The sequence below is a fragment of the Rhinichthys klamathensis genome, unplaced genomic scaffold (assembly GCF_029890125.1).
Source record: "Rhinichthys klamathensis goyatoka isolate OS25496 unplaced genomic scaffold, OSU_Roscu_1.1 h1tg000022l_1, whole genome shotgun sequence".
In the NCBI taxonomy this organism is placed as follows: domain Eukaryota; kingdom Metazoa; phylum Chordata; class Actinopteri; order Cypriniformes; family Leuciscidae; genus Rhinichthys; species Rhinichthys klamathensis.
Window position 1 is genome coordinate 1,060,530 of NW_026606573.1, and position 18,219 is coordinate 1,078,748.

At 39.9% G+C, this 18,219-nt stretch overlaps 1 protein-coding gene across 3 annotated transcripts in view; it reads left to right on the forward strand.

Moving 5' to 3' along the window:
* Nucleotides 1-9,116: 9,116 nt before the first annotated feature.
* si:ch211-186j3.6 (neural-cadherin) overlaps nt 9,117-18,219 on the forward strand; it is a 380,887-nt gene continuing 371,784 nt past the window's right edge. The window contains exon 1 of one of the 3 annotated variants that reach the window (XM_056242529.1): nt 9,117-9,204. In XM_056242529.1, coding sequence (XP_056098504.1) covers nt 9,180-9,204 — 25 coding nt within the window. In that variant the 5' untranslated portion in view covers nt 9,117-9,179. Of the gene's footprint in view, nt 9,205-15,740; nt 16,900-18,219 lie in introns of those variants that run through there. The other 2 variants (XM_056242538.1, XM_056242521.1) reach the window with 2 other exon arrangements.

The window sequence follows — 18,219 nt, forward strand, 5'->3', positions numbered from 1 at the left end:
GACTTACAGCTATGATCACTTATGATGTGTTCAAACTGAACGCAAATATAGCGTCGAATACGCGTCTATCGCGTCTAGTTAGACGCTTGAACATTCGCTAAAGTTCAAATTTTTCAACTTGCGCGGAAGACATTCGCGGCAAACGCATCGCCCAATTCGCGTCATTCACAGCGCCCGGCACGAATGATGCGTCTATTCGCGTCTTTGCATTGACTTTGTATGTAATCTACTCGCGCAAATACCGGTAATTAACCATTAGGGTGGTAAAAAAAAAAAACACCATTAGGGTGTACTCACTTTTGTTGCCAGCTATTTTGTCAATAATGGCTGTACAGGGAACTACACTAACCTTTTCCACTGGTGGCACTTGCGCTACTAACTTTTTCAGTTACTGGCGCAAAACATGATTTGGTCGCTCTCTGGATAATAATGAACAATAATGATGTACTGGATTAGGGGTGGAACGGTACACAGAAGTCACGGTTGGGTTCATACCTTGGTTCAGACATCACGGTTCGGTACGATTTCGGTACAATGAAGTGAAAAGCAAAACAAAAATGCAGAAGGCATTTTTATAAATGTCTTAAGCCTTGTATTTTTAAGTTGTATAAGTTTTATTAATAAAGGCATAGAACCAGTTTATTTGTAGTGCACTGACAATGGTTTTATATAATTAGTTTATTAATTAAATTAATAAAAAGACAAAACGACCTTGATGTTTGGTAATTGTACCGGAATGAATTTAAAATTAATTTGCTATATTTCAGATCAATATATATTGTTTTCCTTAGTTTTAATTAACCCTAACTTTATTCTCATCTGAATTATAAATAAATGATTTCCGTATGAAATAATTACCATTAAAAACACATTTGATTTTCTTCTTTAATCAATGTAGAATGTGTAACTTAAAAATAAACAGATTAGTGCTCCGACTCCGAGGACAAGAAATGAAAACCAATGCGATATGATGAATCTCCAAAAGATGGAACACAGACTGTTTTTAAATGGGGTTGGATAAATATGTTTTGCTTTTAAAACGGTGTGTGTGTGGGTGGTTGGGTTACAGTTGTAGGTTACAGTTTGACAAGAGTTTAGAGTGTGACAAAAGCACAATGTTGTGTTTTATTGCGAGTGTACACAAATATAAGTAAACACTTTGCAGTTTGAATCATGTCCTGTATGAACAAAATGACGGAGTATGTTTTTATGTTCCCACTGTTCGATCGCGCCCGCGTCTCTCTCTCTCTCACACACACACACACACACACACACACACATACATAGTTCGATCGCGCCCGTGCCTCTCTCTCTCTCACACACAGTTTGATCGCGCCCGCGCCTCTCTCTCTCACACTCACACACACACACACACACACAGAGTTCGATCGCGCCCGCGTCTCTCTCTCACACACACACAGAGTTCGATCGCGCCCGCGTCTCTCTCTCACACACACAGTTCGATCGCGCCCGCGTCTCTCTCTCTCACACACACACACACACACACACACACACACACACACACACACACACACACACACACACACACACACACACACACACACACACACACACACACACACACACACACACAGAGTTCGATTGCACCTGCGCCTCTCTCTCTCACACACACAGAGTTCGATCGTGCCCGCGTCTCTCTCTCACACACACACACAGTTCGATTGCGCCTGCGCCTCTCTCTCTCACATACACAGAGTTCGATTGCACCTGCGCCTCTCTCTCTCACACACACAGAGTTCGATCGTGCCCGCGTCTCTCTCTCGCGGGGCTGAAGCCAACTTGATGTGTTGAATGCTCAGAGCACGTTATAAAAACATATACATGAAATAGGCTACACATTTCTGTTTTAATAAATGCTCATAGTAAATCATAGCATATTGCCTAAAACATAAGGTAGGTACAAAAATAGTCAGTGATACATTTGCGACCCATTAAAAATTAGGGTTGCAATGGCATTTCAAAAGGTCGCATATGCGACCATTTTGGTCGCAGTGTAGTTCCCTGCTGTATGTTGAGTTATTTTCAGAGGACAGTAAATATATACTGCTATACAAGCAGCACATTGACTACTCTAAAATATATCCAAGTTTCATTTCTATAGTATTGTCCCTTGAGAAGATATACTAAAATGTTTGCTGAAATGTGAGGGGTGTACTCACAATTACTATTATTTAGGGCTGTCAAATGATTAATCGTGATTAATCACATCCAAAATATATTTTTTTTTACATAATATATGTGGGTGCACTGTGTATAATTATTTTATATATATATAAATACACACACATGCTTGTATATATTTAAGAAATATTTTCATGTAATACTAGTGCTGTCAAACGATTAAAATTTTTAATCGTGATTAATCGAATTAATGTCATAGTTAACTCGTGATTAATCGCACATTTTTATGTATTCTAAATGTCTCTTGATTTCTTTTTGTCCCATTATTTTTTCTCATTTTAATTAGGGATGGCCCGATACCGATACTGGCATCGGGGATCCGGGCCGATACTGTCCTAATATACTCGTACTCCTACTCATAAAAATTCGCCGATACCACGCACCGATACCACGTACATTTTGCAAAACGAAACTGGCCGCCGCGAGTGCTTTGTCGAGGTGAACTGAGGCATAGGAAAAGTATAATGTCGGCGGTTTGGGCTCATTTCAAGATAAGGGATGATGACAACAGCAAGGCAGACTGTGAGTTATGTTCAGCTAAGGTGTCGAGAGGAGGGAAAGAAAGTACATCGTTTAACACCAGCAATCTAATTAAACATCTGAAGACGCATCATAGATCTGATGGCCGAGCGCGCGCGCGGGCGGTAGGCTATGCACTCACTCTGTGTGTGCGGGTTACGGGAGAATAAAACGATTCGCGGGACTCCCGCAAACTAGAAATATCTATGAATAAAACATAAAAACTAAAAGATTTTTATTCATCTCTTGCAGAAAAGCAACAAGAACAACTACAACAAAATAGAAACGATTTACAGGACAGAGTTTCTATTCATAACATGGTTACAGCGTTGAGCGATGTAGCCAATCACAGACATATGTGTTGATTTCTGGAACGCAATGGCCAATCAGAAGCATTTAAGATAGACTCCCCTCACCGCTCAAAACGGACTTTTTTGTTCAGTGCTGAATTCTGTATGCTGGCAAATCCTCTAATTATAACAAACAAAGTGTGGATATTATGAAAGATTGATTGTGCAGTCAGCTTCATTGATAATAACAGAGATGTGTGAGATCGCGATGAACTGTCAGCTTTTAGGATTTATTAAGGGAGCGCACTTTGCGCGCATTCAGTCATGCCAGACCATGCACGCAGTAGCCTGCTTGCTTTTATGTTAAATTAACAGTGGTTTGTGTGTTAATACATTTATTATTTTACTATTTTTTATTTATTTTTAGACTTGTTAAAACAAGCAGAGAAGAAAATAAAAACAGTCATCCAACCTGTGTTCTAAAATAGTCGTCTTTTCTGGGAGCCTATTTACTTTTGCGGTAGAAATATCGGTATCGGTACTCGGTATCGGCAAGTACACAAATGTAAATACTCGTACTCGTATCGGTTTGAAAAAAAAATGGTATCGGGCCATCCCTAATTTTAATGCTCTTATCAACATGGAAAAGTGGATCGGCTTGCTTTGTGCAAATGTTTTTTATTGAAACAACATTGGCATATACTGTGTTCAATTTCAACTAACATTCTCACTTGGAGCAAATAATCTCTCACACAATTTAACACTGTCCATCAATAAAAGGGTGAAAGAAATACTGACGAGGTCCTGATATTGACGAGGGGGCGGAGAATCCGCATCAGCTGTGTGTTTGTGTGTGTGTGTGCTTGGCCATCAAGTGGTGTTTCAGACTGGACGTGATGATAGCTCATTCACAACGACAAAACACACAGATCACTTTGGTCTCGTCAATGGAACCATTTGGCAACTTTTTAAAAGTAAACTTTCCATTCAGAATCTTATTGGCATCCATTTCGGCGTCTCGTGCTCGTCATCCACTCAAAACGTAACGTTAACCTACTATTTGGCCGGCTCGCAAAGCCCAAACGAGTGTGTGCGGCGTGCCTGTTGTTTTGTTTCCGGTCTAGCTAGATCCGCTTGCGCTTTGGTCGACGAAGCAACAAAACGTCCTCACGTGGCGCAAGCCATTGAAATGAATGGGTTTCATAGTGCAGTGCCGCGCATGCCGCGTCCTGTTGCAAAAGCATGTGAAAAAAACTACAAAGTTTGCTAGGCCAAAAAGACCGTTAATGGCGCGATAAAAAAATGAACGCCGTTAAAATGGGTTTGCGTTAACGCCGTTAATAACGCGTTTAACTGACAGCCCTAGTATATATACTGTTTATAGATTTATATATAATTTATATTATATATAAATATAAATATTTTATATATAAATAATATTTTTTTCTTAAATATACATGCATGTGTGTGCATTTATATATATATATATATATATATACACTCACCGGCCACTTTATTAGGTACCCCATGCTAGTAACGGGTTGGACCCCCTTTTGCCTTCAGAACTGCCTCAATTCTTCGTGGCATAGATTCAACAAGGTGCTGGAAGCATTCCTCAGGGAGTTTGGTCCATATTGACATGATGGCATCACACAGTTGCCGCAGATTTGTCGGCTGCACATCCATGATGCGAATCTCCCGTTCCACCACATCCCAAAGATGCTCTATTGGGTTGAGATCTGGTGACTGTGGAGGCCATTTTAGTACAGTGAACTCATTGTCATGTTCAAGAAACCAATTTGAAATGATTAGAGCTTTGTGACATGGTGGAAGTAGCCATCAGAGGATGGGTACATGGTGGCCATAAAGGGATGGACATGGTCAGAAACAATGCTCAGGTAGGCCGTGGCATTTAAACGATGCCCAATTGGCACTAAGGGGCCTAAAGTGTGCCAGGAAAACATCCCCCACACCATTACACCACCACCACCAGCCTGCACAGTGGTAACAAGGCATGATGGTTCCATGTTCTCATTCTGTTTACGCCAAATTCTGACTCTAACATCTGAATGTCTCAACAGAAATCGAGACTCATCAGACCAGGCAACATTTTTCCAGTCTTCAACTGTTCAATTTTGGTGAGCTCTTGCAAATTGTAGCCTCTTTTTCCTATTTGTAGTGGAGATGAGTGGTACCCGGTGGAGTCTTCTGCTGTTGTAGCCCATCCGCCTCAAGGTTGTGCGTGTTGTGGCTTCACAAATGCTTTGCTGCATACCTCGGTTGTAACGAGTGGTTATTTCAGTCACTGTTGCCCTTCTATCAGCTCGAACCAGTCTGGCCATTCTCCTCTGACCTCTGGCATCAACAAGGCATTTCCGCCCACAGAACTGCCGCTCACTGGATGTTTTTTCTTTTTCGGACCATTCTTTGTAAACCCTAGAGATGGTTGTGCGTGAAAATCCCAGTAGATTAGCAGTTTCTGAAATACTCAGACCATCCCTTCTGGCACCAACAATCATGCCACGTTCAAAGTCACTCAAATCAACTTTCTTCCCCATACTGATGCTCGGTTTGAACTGCAGGAGATTGTCTTGACCATGTCTACATGCCTAAATGCACTGAGTTGCCGCCATGTGATTGGCTGCTTAGAAATTAAGTGTTAACGAGCAGTTGGACAGGTGTACCTAATAAAGTGGCCGGTGAGTGTATATATATACAAAATAATTATACACAGTGCACCCACATATATTATGTAAAAAAAACTTTTATTTTGGATGTGATTTAATCGTGATTAATCATTTGACAGCCCTACTATTATTATTATTATAATAATAATAATAATTATTATTATATTTTTTGCTTAAAACTGCCTATAATAATTAATCTCTACTGTTGATCACTTTATATTACAGTATATGAAAAATCTAGTCTAGTCTTGCCTAGTCTAAAGGTGATGATACACAGGGCAACTTTTTGAGCAATGTTGCTGGGCAATCTTGCCGAGCGATTGTTGCTTGGGCACTTTCCCATTGAAAGTGACCAATACATTTCTATCTGGATAATTTAGATCGGTCTTGGGCCCTGGGTCTCATCTGGTTGCCCGTTGACGACAACATTGCCCAGCAACATTGCTCAAAAAGTTGCCCTGTGTATCATCACCTTAACACAAGCCTGAAGGATCATGCAATACCACATATTACTAGGAAAACTACACTTGTTCTGTAGTCTTTTTCCTTCTGGTAACTCATCTAATAAACATTCTCTTCTGAGCATCTGCTGTTTATGCCCCTCAGACAAACAAGAATACATTACATGAGCTACAGAAATGAATTGACTTTTTCTCCCCCCTCCATCCCTCCATCCTATGCTTCAACAAAAAGATTAGAAGATTATCCTGTTTATAATGCCAGCTTGTCAGGACTGAGGGAGGGAGAGGGGCGAAGAGTGTGGAGTGGCATAGAAGCTAAAATCCTGTATCTGGAGGTTGGGGGTGTGGTGCAGGCCCTTTTCCAGCCATCCTCAGGGGTGGAATAATTAAGAGAGGAGGATTAGCTTCAAGACTCTTGCTCGTATAAAGCAAACTGGGAAAAGGAAGGATGGACATGATGCAGTCAAATTCTCCATTGACTCACTCAGGTGTGTGCGTATTTGTGGTCATGCACCTGAAATCTCACTTCACGCTCACCGTAGCAATTAGCCTCACCAGTTTTGCCTAATTGATAAGTCACAGTAACACTGCATATGTAACACTTGCCTGTAAAGAAAAAAAAACAGGCACAATGACACATTACCAACTGTCTGCAAACAGGGCCAGTGCAGTCCGCATTTTTTCTTTATATGATGGATGAACAAGTAAAACTATTTATTTGGTGTTCTGTACTAGTATAAAATAGTTTTTGGTTCATCCTTTGCTTGTCTGAGTTTTAGAATGGATGGCTGTGTGATAAATTGGTCTAGGCAGAATGGCAACAATGTGACTGGCAACAATGCTAAAATGCTTATTTATATGTGTGGTGGCATTTTAAAATGTCCATCTCGGTACACTGGATTTTTAATGACTTGGACAGAGGTGGCAGGCTGAAGAAGACATATTATATACCATGGATCTGCACAGACATGAGTAGGGAATATGAGACCTTTAGAGAAGGTGACCTTAAAAAGATTAGGCCTAGCTGTTTTTGATCTTTTAGAACAAGCCTCGATGATGATAGTTGATGGTTGTTGATGGCTGCCAGCATGTTGCGATTTTTCTAGGGTGTTCTGGTCTCTATATTTACATGCAAAGTTATCAGCGGTTATCAGCAGGCTAGAGCAAGTTTTTTGCGTAGTCGAGCTACAGTCTTCATCTGTCTATCCAAGTAAACATGACAAATTAACTGAATATTTAAAGAATTAATACGCATTTCACACCATCATTGTCTTTCTAAGTTAGAGCACAAAGCTGCAGGCGATTTTAGTTTTTAATTTACATTGTCAATTTTAAAAAGAAAAATTATTGCTGTAGTCCAACTGAAATCAAACTTTTAATACACACACACACACACACACACACACACACACACACACACACACACACACACACACACACACACACACACACACACACACACACACACACACACACACACACACACACACACACACACACACACACACACACACACATATATATGATGACATATACAGTAAAAACAGCAATATTGTGATATATTGTTACAATTTAAAATAACTTTTATCTATTTGAATACATTTTAAAATGTAATTCATTCCTGTGATGACAAAGCTGAATTTTTAGCAGCCATTAACTTTTATTCTTAATGTTGTTGAAAACAGAAACTGCTTAATATTTTTGAGTAATGTTGTATAATGCAGTGGTTCTCAACTCCAGTCCTCAGGACCCGCTGCTCTGCACATTTTGTATGTCTCTTATCTGACACACTCAGTTCAGTTCATAGAGTCTATCCTAACGAGCTGAGGATCTGAATCAGGTGTGTTAAATAAGTGAGACATACCCAATATGCAGAGCATTGGGTCCCGAGGACTGGAGTTGAGAACCACTGGTATAATGTATGTTAGTGTGTTTGTGTATGTGTGTCTGTTACGTTCTGGGTGGAAGACTGGGTGGAACGTAACAGTGTCTAAGACCCCATTTACACCTGGTATTAAAATGCGATCTGTATCCAGATAAGTTATCCGGATAATAAAAAACGCATGTTAATGCAAGGTGTCAATACGTTGTGATTGGATTGTGATCGGATCTGCCTGACCACATCTGGAGGTAGTCTGGCTCGCATTGTGTTCGGATCTTTACTAGGTGTAAACGCAATCCGTACGACGTGATGGCATTCGTACCTGCCAAACGTCTTTTTTTTTTCTGGAGGACAGAGTTTCGAACTCAATGTGGATAACGAGAACGCATTAAAAATACAAGGTGTAAACGCAAAGGTAAGATCAGAACACTTATTATGTGGATAACTTATCTTGATACAGATCTCATTTTAATACCAGGTGTAAATGGGGTCTAAATGACCCATCCTGTGGGGTGTAGCGGAGAAAGCAGAATCAGATTAGCATTAACCCCTTATGATAATTTAGTACCTTCAAAAGCTGGAGATACCTCCATCCAGACATCCTAACAACTCAGCCTTGCATCTCTGCTATTGAACTTGAACTTGTAAGTCTAAGCAGACTTAAAGGGATAGTTCGGCCAAAAATGATATTTAACACATGCATTACTCAACTGAAAATGTGTTCGTCTGAAACAAGATTGACATATGCATCTCGAACGGCTTGAGGGTGAGTAATGGATGTGTTAAATATCATTTTTGGCCAAACTATCCCTTTAAGCTGCGCCGTTTTATGTCCAGGCAGCAGGGGGCTATATAAGGAACCCTCTGTCACTTTCCATTTCAACACCAGTTCTCTTCAGTTCAGGAGGAAGGAATGGGGGAGTGAGCGGGTAGGATATAGACCCTTTGCTTATTGGCCAAGAAATGAAGAAACCAAAACAAGGGCACTTTCCTCACATAAATCTTACCTCTGTCTGATCCTACCTCTGCCTGCTCCTCTTTAATAATCTTTTTCTTGTTTTGCTGCAGGTTTAGTCTTCACCACCAATGGAGGTGATCCAGCCACCCATTGAATGGCACCTGTGCTTCTGTTAGCCAGATGACCTACGGAACCGAGGACACAGGTAGGGTCTTTCTGCATCAGTGAGAACTCCCTCTGTAGTAAAATGCATGCGGGACCAGCTGACCAGAAGATCCTGCCAAGCGAATGATGGTCTGGCTCGAAATATCACTCCCTGGAGGGCACACAACCTGAGCAGTGACTCTGATTTAAAATCTCTGTACAAATTTACACTGGGAATGTATTGGGATTTATAATTTACGGTCCTTAAAGACTTTACTTACACCAAGACAGTGCACTCATATTACTATGATTGGGAGAAAGTTCAACACGCAGCTGCCTTTAGAAGCTCAATTCCTATAGGAATAGTCAGTGTCCTAAGCTTAGGGCTCCACATGTGCGTTGCCTTGAACCAATCTGAAATATAAACCTTTATGAAACATTAATGGTACAGTTCATATCAGATTTTGTTGCTGATTTTAAATATGTTATTTAAGTGGTAGTGTGGCAAGCAGTTTTTGAGAGTTCAGGATTTCCCCATTCAAGTTTATAGCACTTGGCTTGTAAAAGCTGCACAGAGGCATTGCAAATATGGTTGCTTAGTGAACAGACTTTCCTTGAAAGGGACTTTGCTTAAAATAAGTAGGTAAAGACAGAGATATACATCTGGTTCTGTTTCATAACATGACCTTACAGATGTTATAGACTTTATTGCTGCTTCTACAGTTCCCCCTCCCCAACCAGAGAGGAATGTTATGTGATGAGGACATTTAGAGGAGGTTTATTTTGGTAAGGGATGTAATGAGCATGATTGTGTGCTGATTACACCCAAGCCAACATACTGGAGTGTCTTGGGTGAGCTGCGAAGAGGAGATGAGGGTAAAAGCGAGCGGTGACAAGCCTCATTAACAGGAAATACTCTGCTCCGCTGCCGAGGCCCTGCCGCTGATGAGGAACCTAACTGCTAGACTCTCTAATTATGCACTGTAACCGCCATCTCATAGAAAGCAATAACCCCCACCTCTCTGCATATGCAAATATGACAGACCCGATCATTAGGTTTTATGCCTCAAAGCCAAATTGTTATTGTAAAACCATTGAAGCCAAGGGCAAAGACGTAAAACTCTATCACGCATTTTGACACATTTTTTACGAGCTTTCCTCAATAACAGAACAAATGTTATTGAATGTCAGGGATAGTCAAGGGTAATGTGCCATGAAAGTGTTGTTTCAAATCAGAACAATTATTTGATGCTTTGTCTAAAAAAGGAAAGAAAAAAAGGTAGATTTTCGGAGCCAAGAATGTATAATTTGGCTCGTTCTCCACTCATTTTGATTAGCGTGCCATATTGAAATTTCATAATGATGCCCACAAATTATGTCCCATATGTTCATGGGTCTTGTGCTCCACTCACTCCTTTGACTATTAAAAACAATTTCAAAACATGTTTCGCTGCTGATTTTCAATGCACCTTTTGTCTTTCAGAGGACAAACTTTAAAAAATGTTTTTATTAAAATATGAGAAAGTAATATATGGGCCATTCTACAGAATTGGTACAAACTGCTGTCCCACAACCAAAAAAAAAAAAAAAAACACATTTAAAAAGCATTTAAGTATTCAAATTTTAGATGTTTACAAAGATCTTTCTATTATCTATTGAATCCCCACAATAATATTTAAAATATCAGTAAGCACAATATATATAAAATCATCATTTATTTGGGAACTTTAAATTGGGAGGTGGCTGTCCCGAACCCTAACCCTGAAATTTCAACTTGTGAAAATGATATTGAAATGGGTTTTTCTTTTTCAATTTGTTAACTTTAACTTGTAACTTTAAGGAATGTCACTACCAAACACCTTTTTTCTGCAATTAAGCAAACTTTTTGGGGTGTTATTCCATAAAATTGAGGTTTTATGTGTGTACAACTGTTCAGAACTGTGCTAGGTAACCATGTGCTTAGCCTGGATGCCAGTCTGAACCCCGCCCACAACATTTTTTGGTTGGGAAGTTTGGTCTGGACTCGATCCATTGAGGAGTAATTATGATCGGTTCAGAAATCGTCAGGCCAATCAAATTGCCAGGGCGGGCTTTATACGATGATGGACAGATGATCTGCAGTTACGTAATCATCACGTTATCAAAGAGCGCTTGGGTTGAACTGGTTTCCCTCAGAGATGACTGCCGCTGGAGAACTGAGATGTATAGATTCCGCTATCGCGTCTGTTGTAAAATAAAACGACAGCTATGCATTTTAAAAGACGAACAGAGAACTGCAATCAAGGCATTTGTCGATCGGAAAGATGTGTTTGCCGTCCTTCCTACGGGATTCGGCAAAAGTTCAATTTATCAGTTGGCTCCGATGGTCGCTAAGAAGATGGGACGCAATGAAAGCCCTGTGGTCGTTGTGGTTTCTCCTTTTGTCGCACTCATGTAGGACCAAGTAAAAGAAGCAACACTCATTATTTTACTACTTCTTCCAGCGTGCGTGCAGTTGAGTTCTGTTGACAACTATGCGTAGCTCAACATTCGTCACTTACTGCGTTGCTCTGATTGGTTGTAGGTCTATCCAATTGAGTGCAGAGTTTTTTTTCTTCCTGGTTCGGTTAAGACACGCCTCATAATCAAAGCCCTATGGAGCCGTATCAGACTCACATTCTGACTAGAATATGAGTATGACGAAGTTAGGCTACCATGTGCTGGCTATCATCTTTGAACTAGGTTCAAAAGTATCTTAAAATTGTCACTACCGAAACGTGGTGAAGTTTCGGTTGTGACATCATGGTTTTTTGAGTGTTATTCGATAAAATTTAGTTTGTGTGTTTGTACAATTGTTCAGAACTGTGCTAGTAACTATGTGCTGATTAGCATTTTTGAACTAAGCTCAAAAGTATCTAAAATTGTCACTACCGAAACAGTCATGATCGAAACATGTCATCATTGTTTTGGTAGTGACAAAAGGGAAAACATTATCATTTATGTGGGTGAAATAAACAAAACTTTAGTACAGTTATGCAAATCATTAGTATCTTAGTATGTTTTAGTAGTGTTTTAGTCTGTGAGTTAAAATTCTGTAATGTGATTTGGTCGCTACCAAAGCATTACTGTCACTACAGAAAATGTGCCATCACGATCAAAACATGGATGTTTTGTCTAAAATAAAGTATATTGAATTGTCAACTAAGATGTTATTATAGTGTTTGGTTCAATGTATATTCAAACTAATGCATCCTTAACTTTGACATCAGTATGATTAACTTAATGCCTTTTACAAAGAAAGATTGGATTCAAAATACAACAAATCTTATAAATGACACTTGAAATATTGTTTAATTGTTATTGATTTACCTGTGAAAACTTTTCTAAAAATAGCAAAAAATATATTTATAAGGTAGATGTAAACTATTAATAGGTCAATATAAGCTTTCTTATTAAATTATTTATTGTGTTTCGGTTGTGAAAAATTTGGGGAGAGGAAAAAATATTCCAAAACTTTCTGAAAATACAATATGATAATTAACTACACAATTAATAGAAATGTGTACCTTGGATATTATATAATTTGCATACATACAACATTTGTAAAAAAAAAAAAAAAAAAAAAAATTCAAGATGTTTCCAACTCTGACTTTGAAGCAATTCTGTAGAATGGCCCATATACACATCCACTCACAGAAAACAAAAGTGTTCACATTTGCCCTTGCTGAAACCAAGACTGAGACTTTCCACTGATCCACTTATAATGGAGTTCAATGAACCAGCTTCAGACTTCAGAGTATGTGGACCTGTCAGGCTTGACCATGACCATTAAAATATACAATATAGTTGCTTATCTCTGCATTGTAAAAGATGTGCTAACTGCCCCATTCACTGGACTTTGGCAAGGTTTCCCAAAAGTCAGCCTGTGCAGATAATTACTGGAAAAAAGCCTACAAAACAAAAATGCAAAACCAATTATAGCAAGTTAAGTCTATTTCCTTTTCTTTTAGCACATTTAGGTGTATTTTCAGTGAGTCTGTGTGTGTGTGCTGTGAGAGAGTGACTGTATGTGAGTGAGTGACATTGATGGAGAGGTAGAAAGATAACTTGTGAAGGAATTTCAGCATTTTTTTTCCCCTCAGTATCTCTTTCTGCGAGTCCGTCTCTCTCTTTTGTACAGCTTTGGAAAGACACATCTCTCACTGCTCTCAATTTCAGGCGCTCACTCTCTCCTTGGGTGACATCTCTGCATTACAGACCATATTGCTTTCCTGTCATTAAAGTTCTTTCACATCACACAGTGATTTATCAACATCAGTGTTGTGTATAGATGTATTCAGATTCAAAACAGCATGGTTAAGTTACAAATCTATTGTGAAGCAACTTCCTCAATCATGTCAAACTTCAGTTAAGAGTGAAATCTCTTAATGAAGCGGGATGCAACTAGCTAAATAGCCCATTAAAATAAATTAAGTTATTAATGTTCCTTCTATATATTCGACCCACGGTTTTCACCCCGGTCGCTTCTCGGAGCGTCAACCGTTTATTAAAATGCAGATATGCATGCCAAGCGATTCAACACTACACTGCTGAGTGCTGACGTGCCATTTTTACACTAATACAATTTACAGATCTGTCAATTGGTAAATTGTGTTTGCTCTGAAGTCTAAATGGCATGTTTCCAACTTTGAATCACATATTTTTGTATTGATTCCACTGGCTGTTTTTATTTCCTTATCTAGGGCTGCCACGATGGGCATGTGTTCTGTCGTTGATGAGGGGCACGTTGTGGGCTTGTCGGCTCATAACATCCACCTTCTTTAGTGTTGGGCCAGGTTAATATTATTACAGAGCAATGGAGGAGATAAATCTCTAATTGAAATTTAAAAGCAGACCACCACAGATTGCCTCTAGCTAGCCTAACACGGCAGAGAGGGAGAAACAATATCAATGCGTATTAAAAAGGACGCTGCGCAAGGCAATTAACAGCTCCTTCGCAACTTCTTGTTGTAATTTCTGGAGGGGCCGGTGCGGCATGTTGTTTCAGACCAGAGCTGTGTTTCACTGTATACATTTGTTTCTTTAGAATGAATTACCTCTTCCAAAAAATAAAGTGATATATTATACATATCTTAATGTCAATCTCAGACAACTCAGACAGTAATTTACGTTAGCAGTGTAATATTTAGACACTTTATCATTACTATTGGTACTTCAAGGTTCTATATTGTTACCAAGTTGATCAATTGTGTCATATTCCAACAATATATTAGTAAATATATGATGATCAAATAACCATAAACGTGACTACTGAATGATGTAAAAGGCTAACACACATTGTTAGATCATGATACCTAATGGATCAGCTGACAAATTGATCATTGATCTTTCCTTCATCTGCTTGTAAGTTTTAACTTACTATTTTTTACATTTTAGAGTAATAGTAATGGTACCAAAGCCAGAAATACTGTCAAGTAAAATATCTCTTAAAACTGACAGTTTGTGTGGCCTTATTAAAATCAAATGCATAAAGAATTCAGAACAGGAAAATATTTTTTCAACTATTTAATATCATGTTCAAATAGTACAGAACAGTGGAGTAAATATTGAGTCAATTCAAGTCAGTTTCAAAAAGCACAATACAAATATTGTTTAAATAAAACCCTTTAGTTGTTTAGTTGAAAAGGGTGAAGAGCTGGTGGAGCTCATCCTCCCGTGGCAAGACACATTTTAAATGTACAAAGCTAGTCGTATTTGTGACATGCAATACAATATGCCAACAAACAAATCTTTTCAGATAATTTTGTTAAACAATGGCTTTTTGCACCTTGTTTGTAAGGTGCAAATACTTTGGCAGTCAATCTGAGAGAACATAACATATAAATAAAGGTTATGGAAAGATTTGTAAATCTGCCACACAAACTTTTGCAAGGATAAGTATTCATAATAATATTGTTTTTTTTAAATCACAGAAACAGAAAAATTAGGAAGGTGTGCAGAATTAAATTGAAGTTAATTACTTTTTTGAAAATGTTAAAATGTTACCTTTTATTGCTTGCAATTTTTTTTCTTTAGTTTCTGTTGGTGTTAAATGTTGGTGGATTTTAGAGAAGTTCATTTTACATGACTTTGTTGGTCTGAAATGAAGACAGTTACCATTATTTAACAATAATTAACAATTTTACAGCTCAGCACATACAAATATGGATTATAAAAACCCATTAGTGTGGTTAACTTGTATTCTCAACAGTGGTTTGTATTGAGCATAACATACATCATACATGCCAGCAACTGAGGAGCATAAATTTGGTTTGTGTGTCCTAAATTAGTGTGGTGAAGATTTACCTTATGAAAGCCAAAGAAGAATTTAGCAGAATATTTAACTTTCCTATGCATGAGCAATGAGCATCGTCTGGTATAATGGTATGGTCATTCTATAGCCTAACATTTAGTGTTTGTTTGTTGTTGCCCCACCCCCACAAGTTGCTTATATCAAATAAATACCGAATCCTATAGGGAAGAGTTCCTAGAGGAATCCCTGTCTAGTCCAAAGCCCCGCCCCCTCGCGCGTGGCGCTGTCCATCACAGTAGTGCTGCTCTCTGAAACTCCACGAGCTCAAGCGCGCGCCCGAGCAGATCGTTGCTTAAGCGCGAGGCGACGGCTGGTAAAGTTCTGCTGCTCAGACTCTGGAGGATCAGTCAGTGTCCAACGAATGAGGAGGGAATTCATGCACTATGTTCTGCTATCTGAACACTGTCGCTTGAGATCAGGAAGAGTGCTGTAAACTTACAATCATGTTTTGGACTATTTTGTTGCCATATTGTGTGACTTTTGTGTTGGGAAATAAGACCGACGAACGAATACCTTTTTTTCACGGGCATGTGTTTGAAAACTCTCCACCTGGCTCAAAAGTGAACGGACTGAGTATCCCGGTGAAGCGCATCGACCCGCAGAGATGGTGCTCCAAGTCCGGGATGCACCTAAAACTCCTGGGGGACAGGAGTGAAGATTTCCACGTATTTGCCCACCACAAGCGAGGACACATATTATTGAAAACCTCTAACGTTCTCGATCGAGAAGAGCGCGCTGAATATTTCCTCAGCGTCGCGCTGTGCTGTCAGAGCTGCGCTTCAGCTGAACGCGTCGTGGCCGAAGTTGCTTCTATTAAAGTGGACGTGCTTGACACGAACGACCACGAGCCCACTTTCCAACATGCAGACGTGAAAATAACTTTGGACGACGCCACGGCCCTGAGGTCGGTGGTGTACACGGTGAAAGCGGAGGACATTGACAGTGGCAAAAACGCCGAGCTCATATACTACGCGCTCCCGAGAAACGGCAGTTTCTATGTAGTGCCCAAAACCGGCGACATCCTCCTCGTGGACTCGATTCTCGGTCTCGCGCAGCCCATAAAGTTCAGCGTGTTTGCACGAGACCACGGTTGGCCCGCTCGGACCAGTCGGAATATGGATATAGAGATCAGTCCGCGCCAATGGCCAGCACTTCCTCAGCTCGATAACGGACTCTCGAGAAAGTCCCGCTCCGTGCCGGAGCCGGTGCTTATCACCGTGTCTGAAGACGCGAGTATTGGCTCCGTCATAATGAATCTGCACCCGGTGAGGTTTCAACTAGCCAGCTTTGAGCTGATTCACCCGGACGCGGATAACTCTCCCGTCACCGTGAGTCGGGACAGCGGAGATTTGGTTATATCGAGGCGGCTCGACCGTGAGACGCAGCCGCTAGTGGAGATAACTGTCAAAGTAAAAGATAAGCGAGGTGAGTGCGCCGTGACTAATCCAAATATCTGTACAACACGACTATGTGCCCTGGTCCCTTTCCCGCCACCTGTACAGTACGTGACAGTGTCCCCAGCGCGTGCTGGCAGATTTCACCTGGACACCCAAAATGACGCGCCTCCATGTACCCAGATCCTCCTCTCCTCCCTTCAGATTGAGCATGTCATATTAAGCTTCCCTCATTACAGATGCCCAAAGTTCACAGGAATCAAAGTTTAATTATCACTGAGCCAAGGCGCAGATGAAACCGCGGTGGCTGCTCGAATGAAAGCGTCCACTTGCATTGTTGTGACGCAGACATGTATTCATACACACCTAGGTGATAAATGCAGCAAATTACATCAAATTATTATATCATTTGTAAACTGAATTCTCACATTAGTGGGATTTACTGTGAATTATGCAAATGTGCGTTTTTTTAATCATCAACAACATCTTTGCATCCATTTTACTTGTAACTATAATTTTGGTCATTATTTTAGTTTCAATCGGATTTTCTTAATCAGTAATTCAATTCAAAGTTGTCAAAATAAGTGCAATTAACCAATCATTGCAGGCTGGCAGCAATTTTTCAATTAAGTTCAAGTTTTACATTTTAAGTGCTTGTGCATATTCCTTTGTTCATCCAATCAAGATTTTCTTCTGCATCACTCCTTTGGCTTTTAAAAATTCGTCTCCATTTATACAGGCCATTCAGGCAATGCCCAGCAATTTAGGTATTTGTGTGTGTGAGGAGGGAGAGAAGGAGGGAATTTGGTAAGATACTTACATGGGTCCTTTTACCAAAATATCATCATACTTCTCTATTCACCTTTAATTGCATCCTTTGCATCTCCAGGTGATCCCCATGCATCAAATTGACTTTAGGCACGAATCCGGGGTGATTTAATCCTTTTGAGTTGGAGATTGTGCTCTACTTTCCTTCATCTGCTTGCATTAGCCATGTAATCCCAACTCATTCACTTTCTCATTTTGGGGATTTAAGACTGGCAGCTAAGTTAGGAGAAACTGCTGGGAAGATGAGGAGTTTAGTTGAATGTGCTCATATTTGAGGAGTTGATCGGGCATGATTTAGCAGTCTGTGATTTAATTAGTGTTGGTTTGTTAATCAGGGGCTTTCTGCTTGCTGGACCTGCAGCTCTGGAGCTACTGCTTTTTTTTGCATCTCTGTTCCTAGCATATGTTCAAGGGCGCTTATTTGTGCGTGTGAGAATGTTTGCAGGTCTGTGAATGTTGTGCGGTGTGCGCCAAAGCTTAGCACAAACAATGAGGCCAAACAGCTGGTTTTAATGAGGAGTGA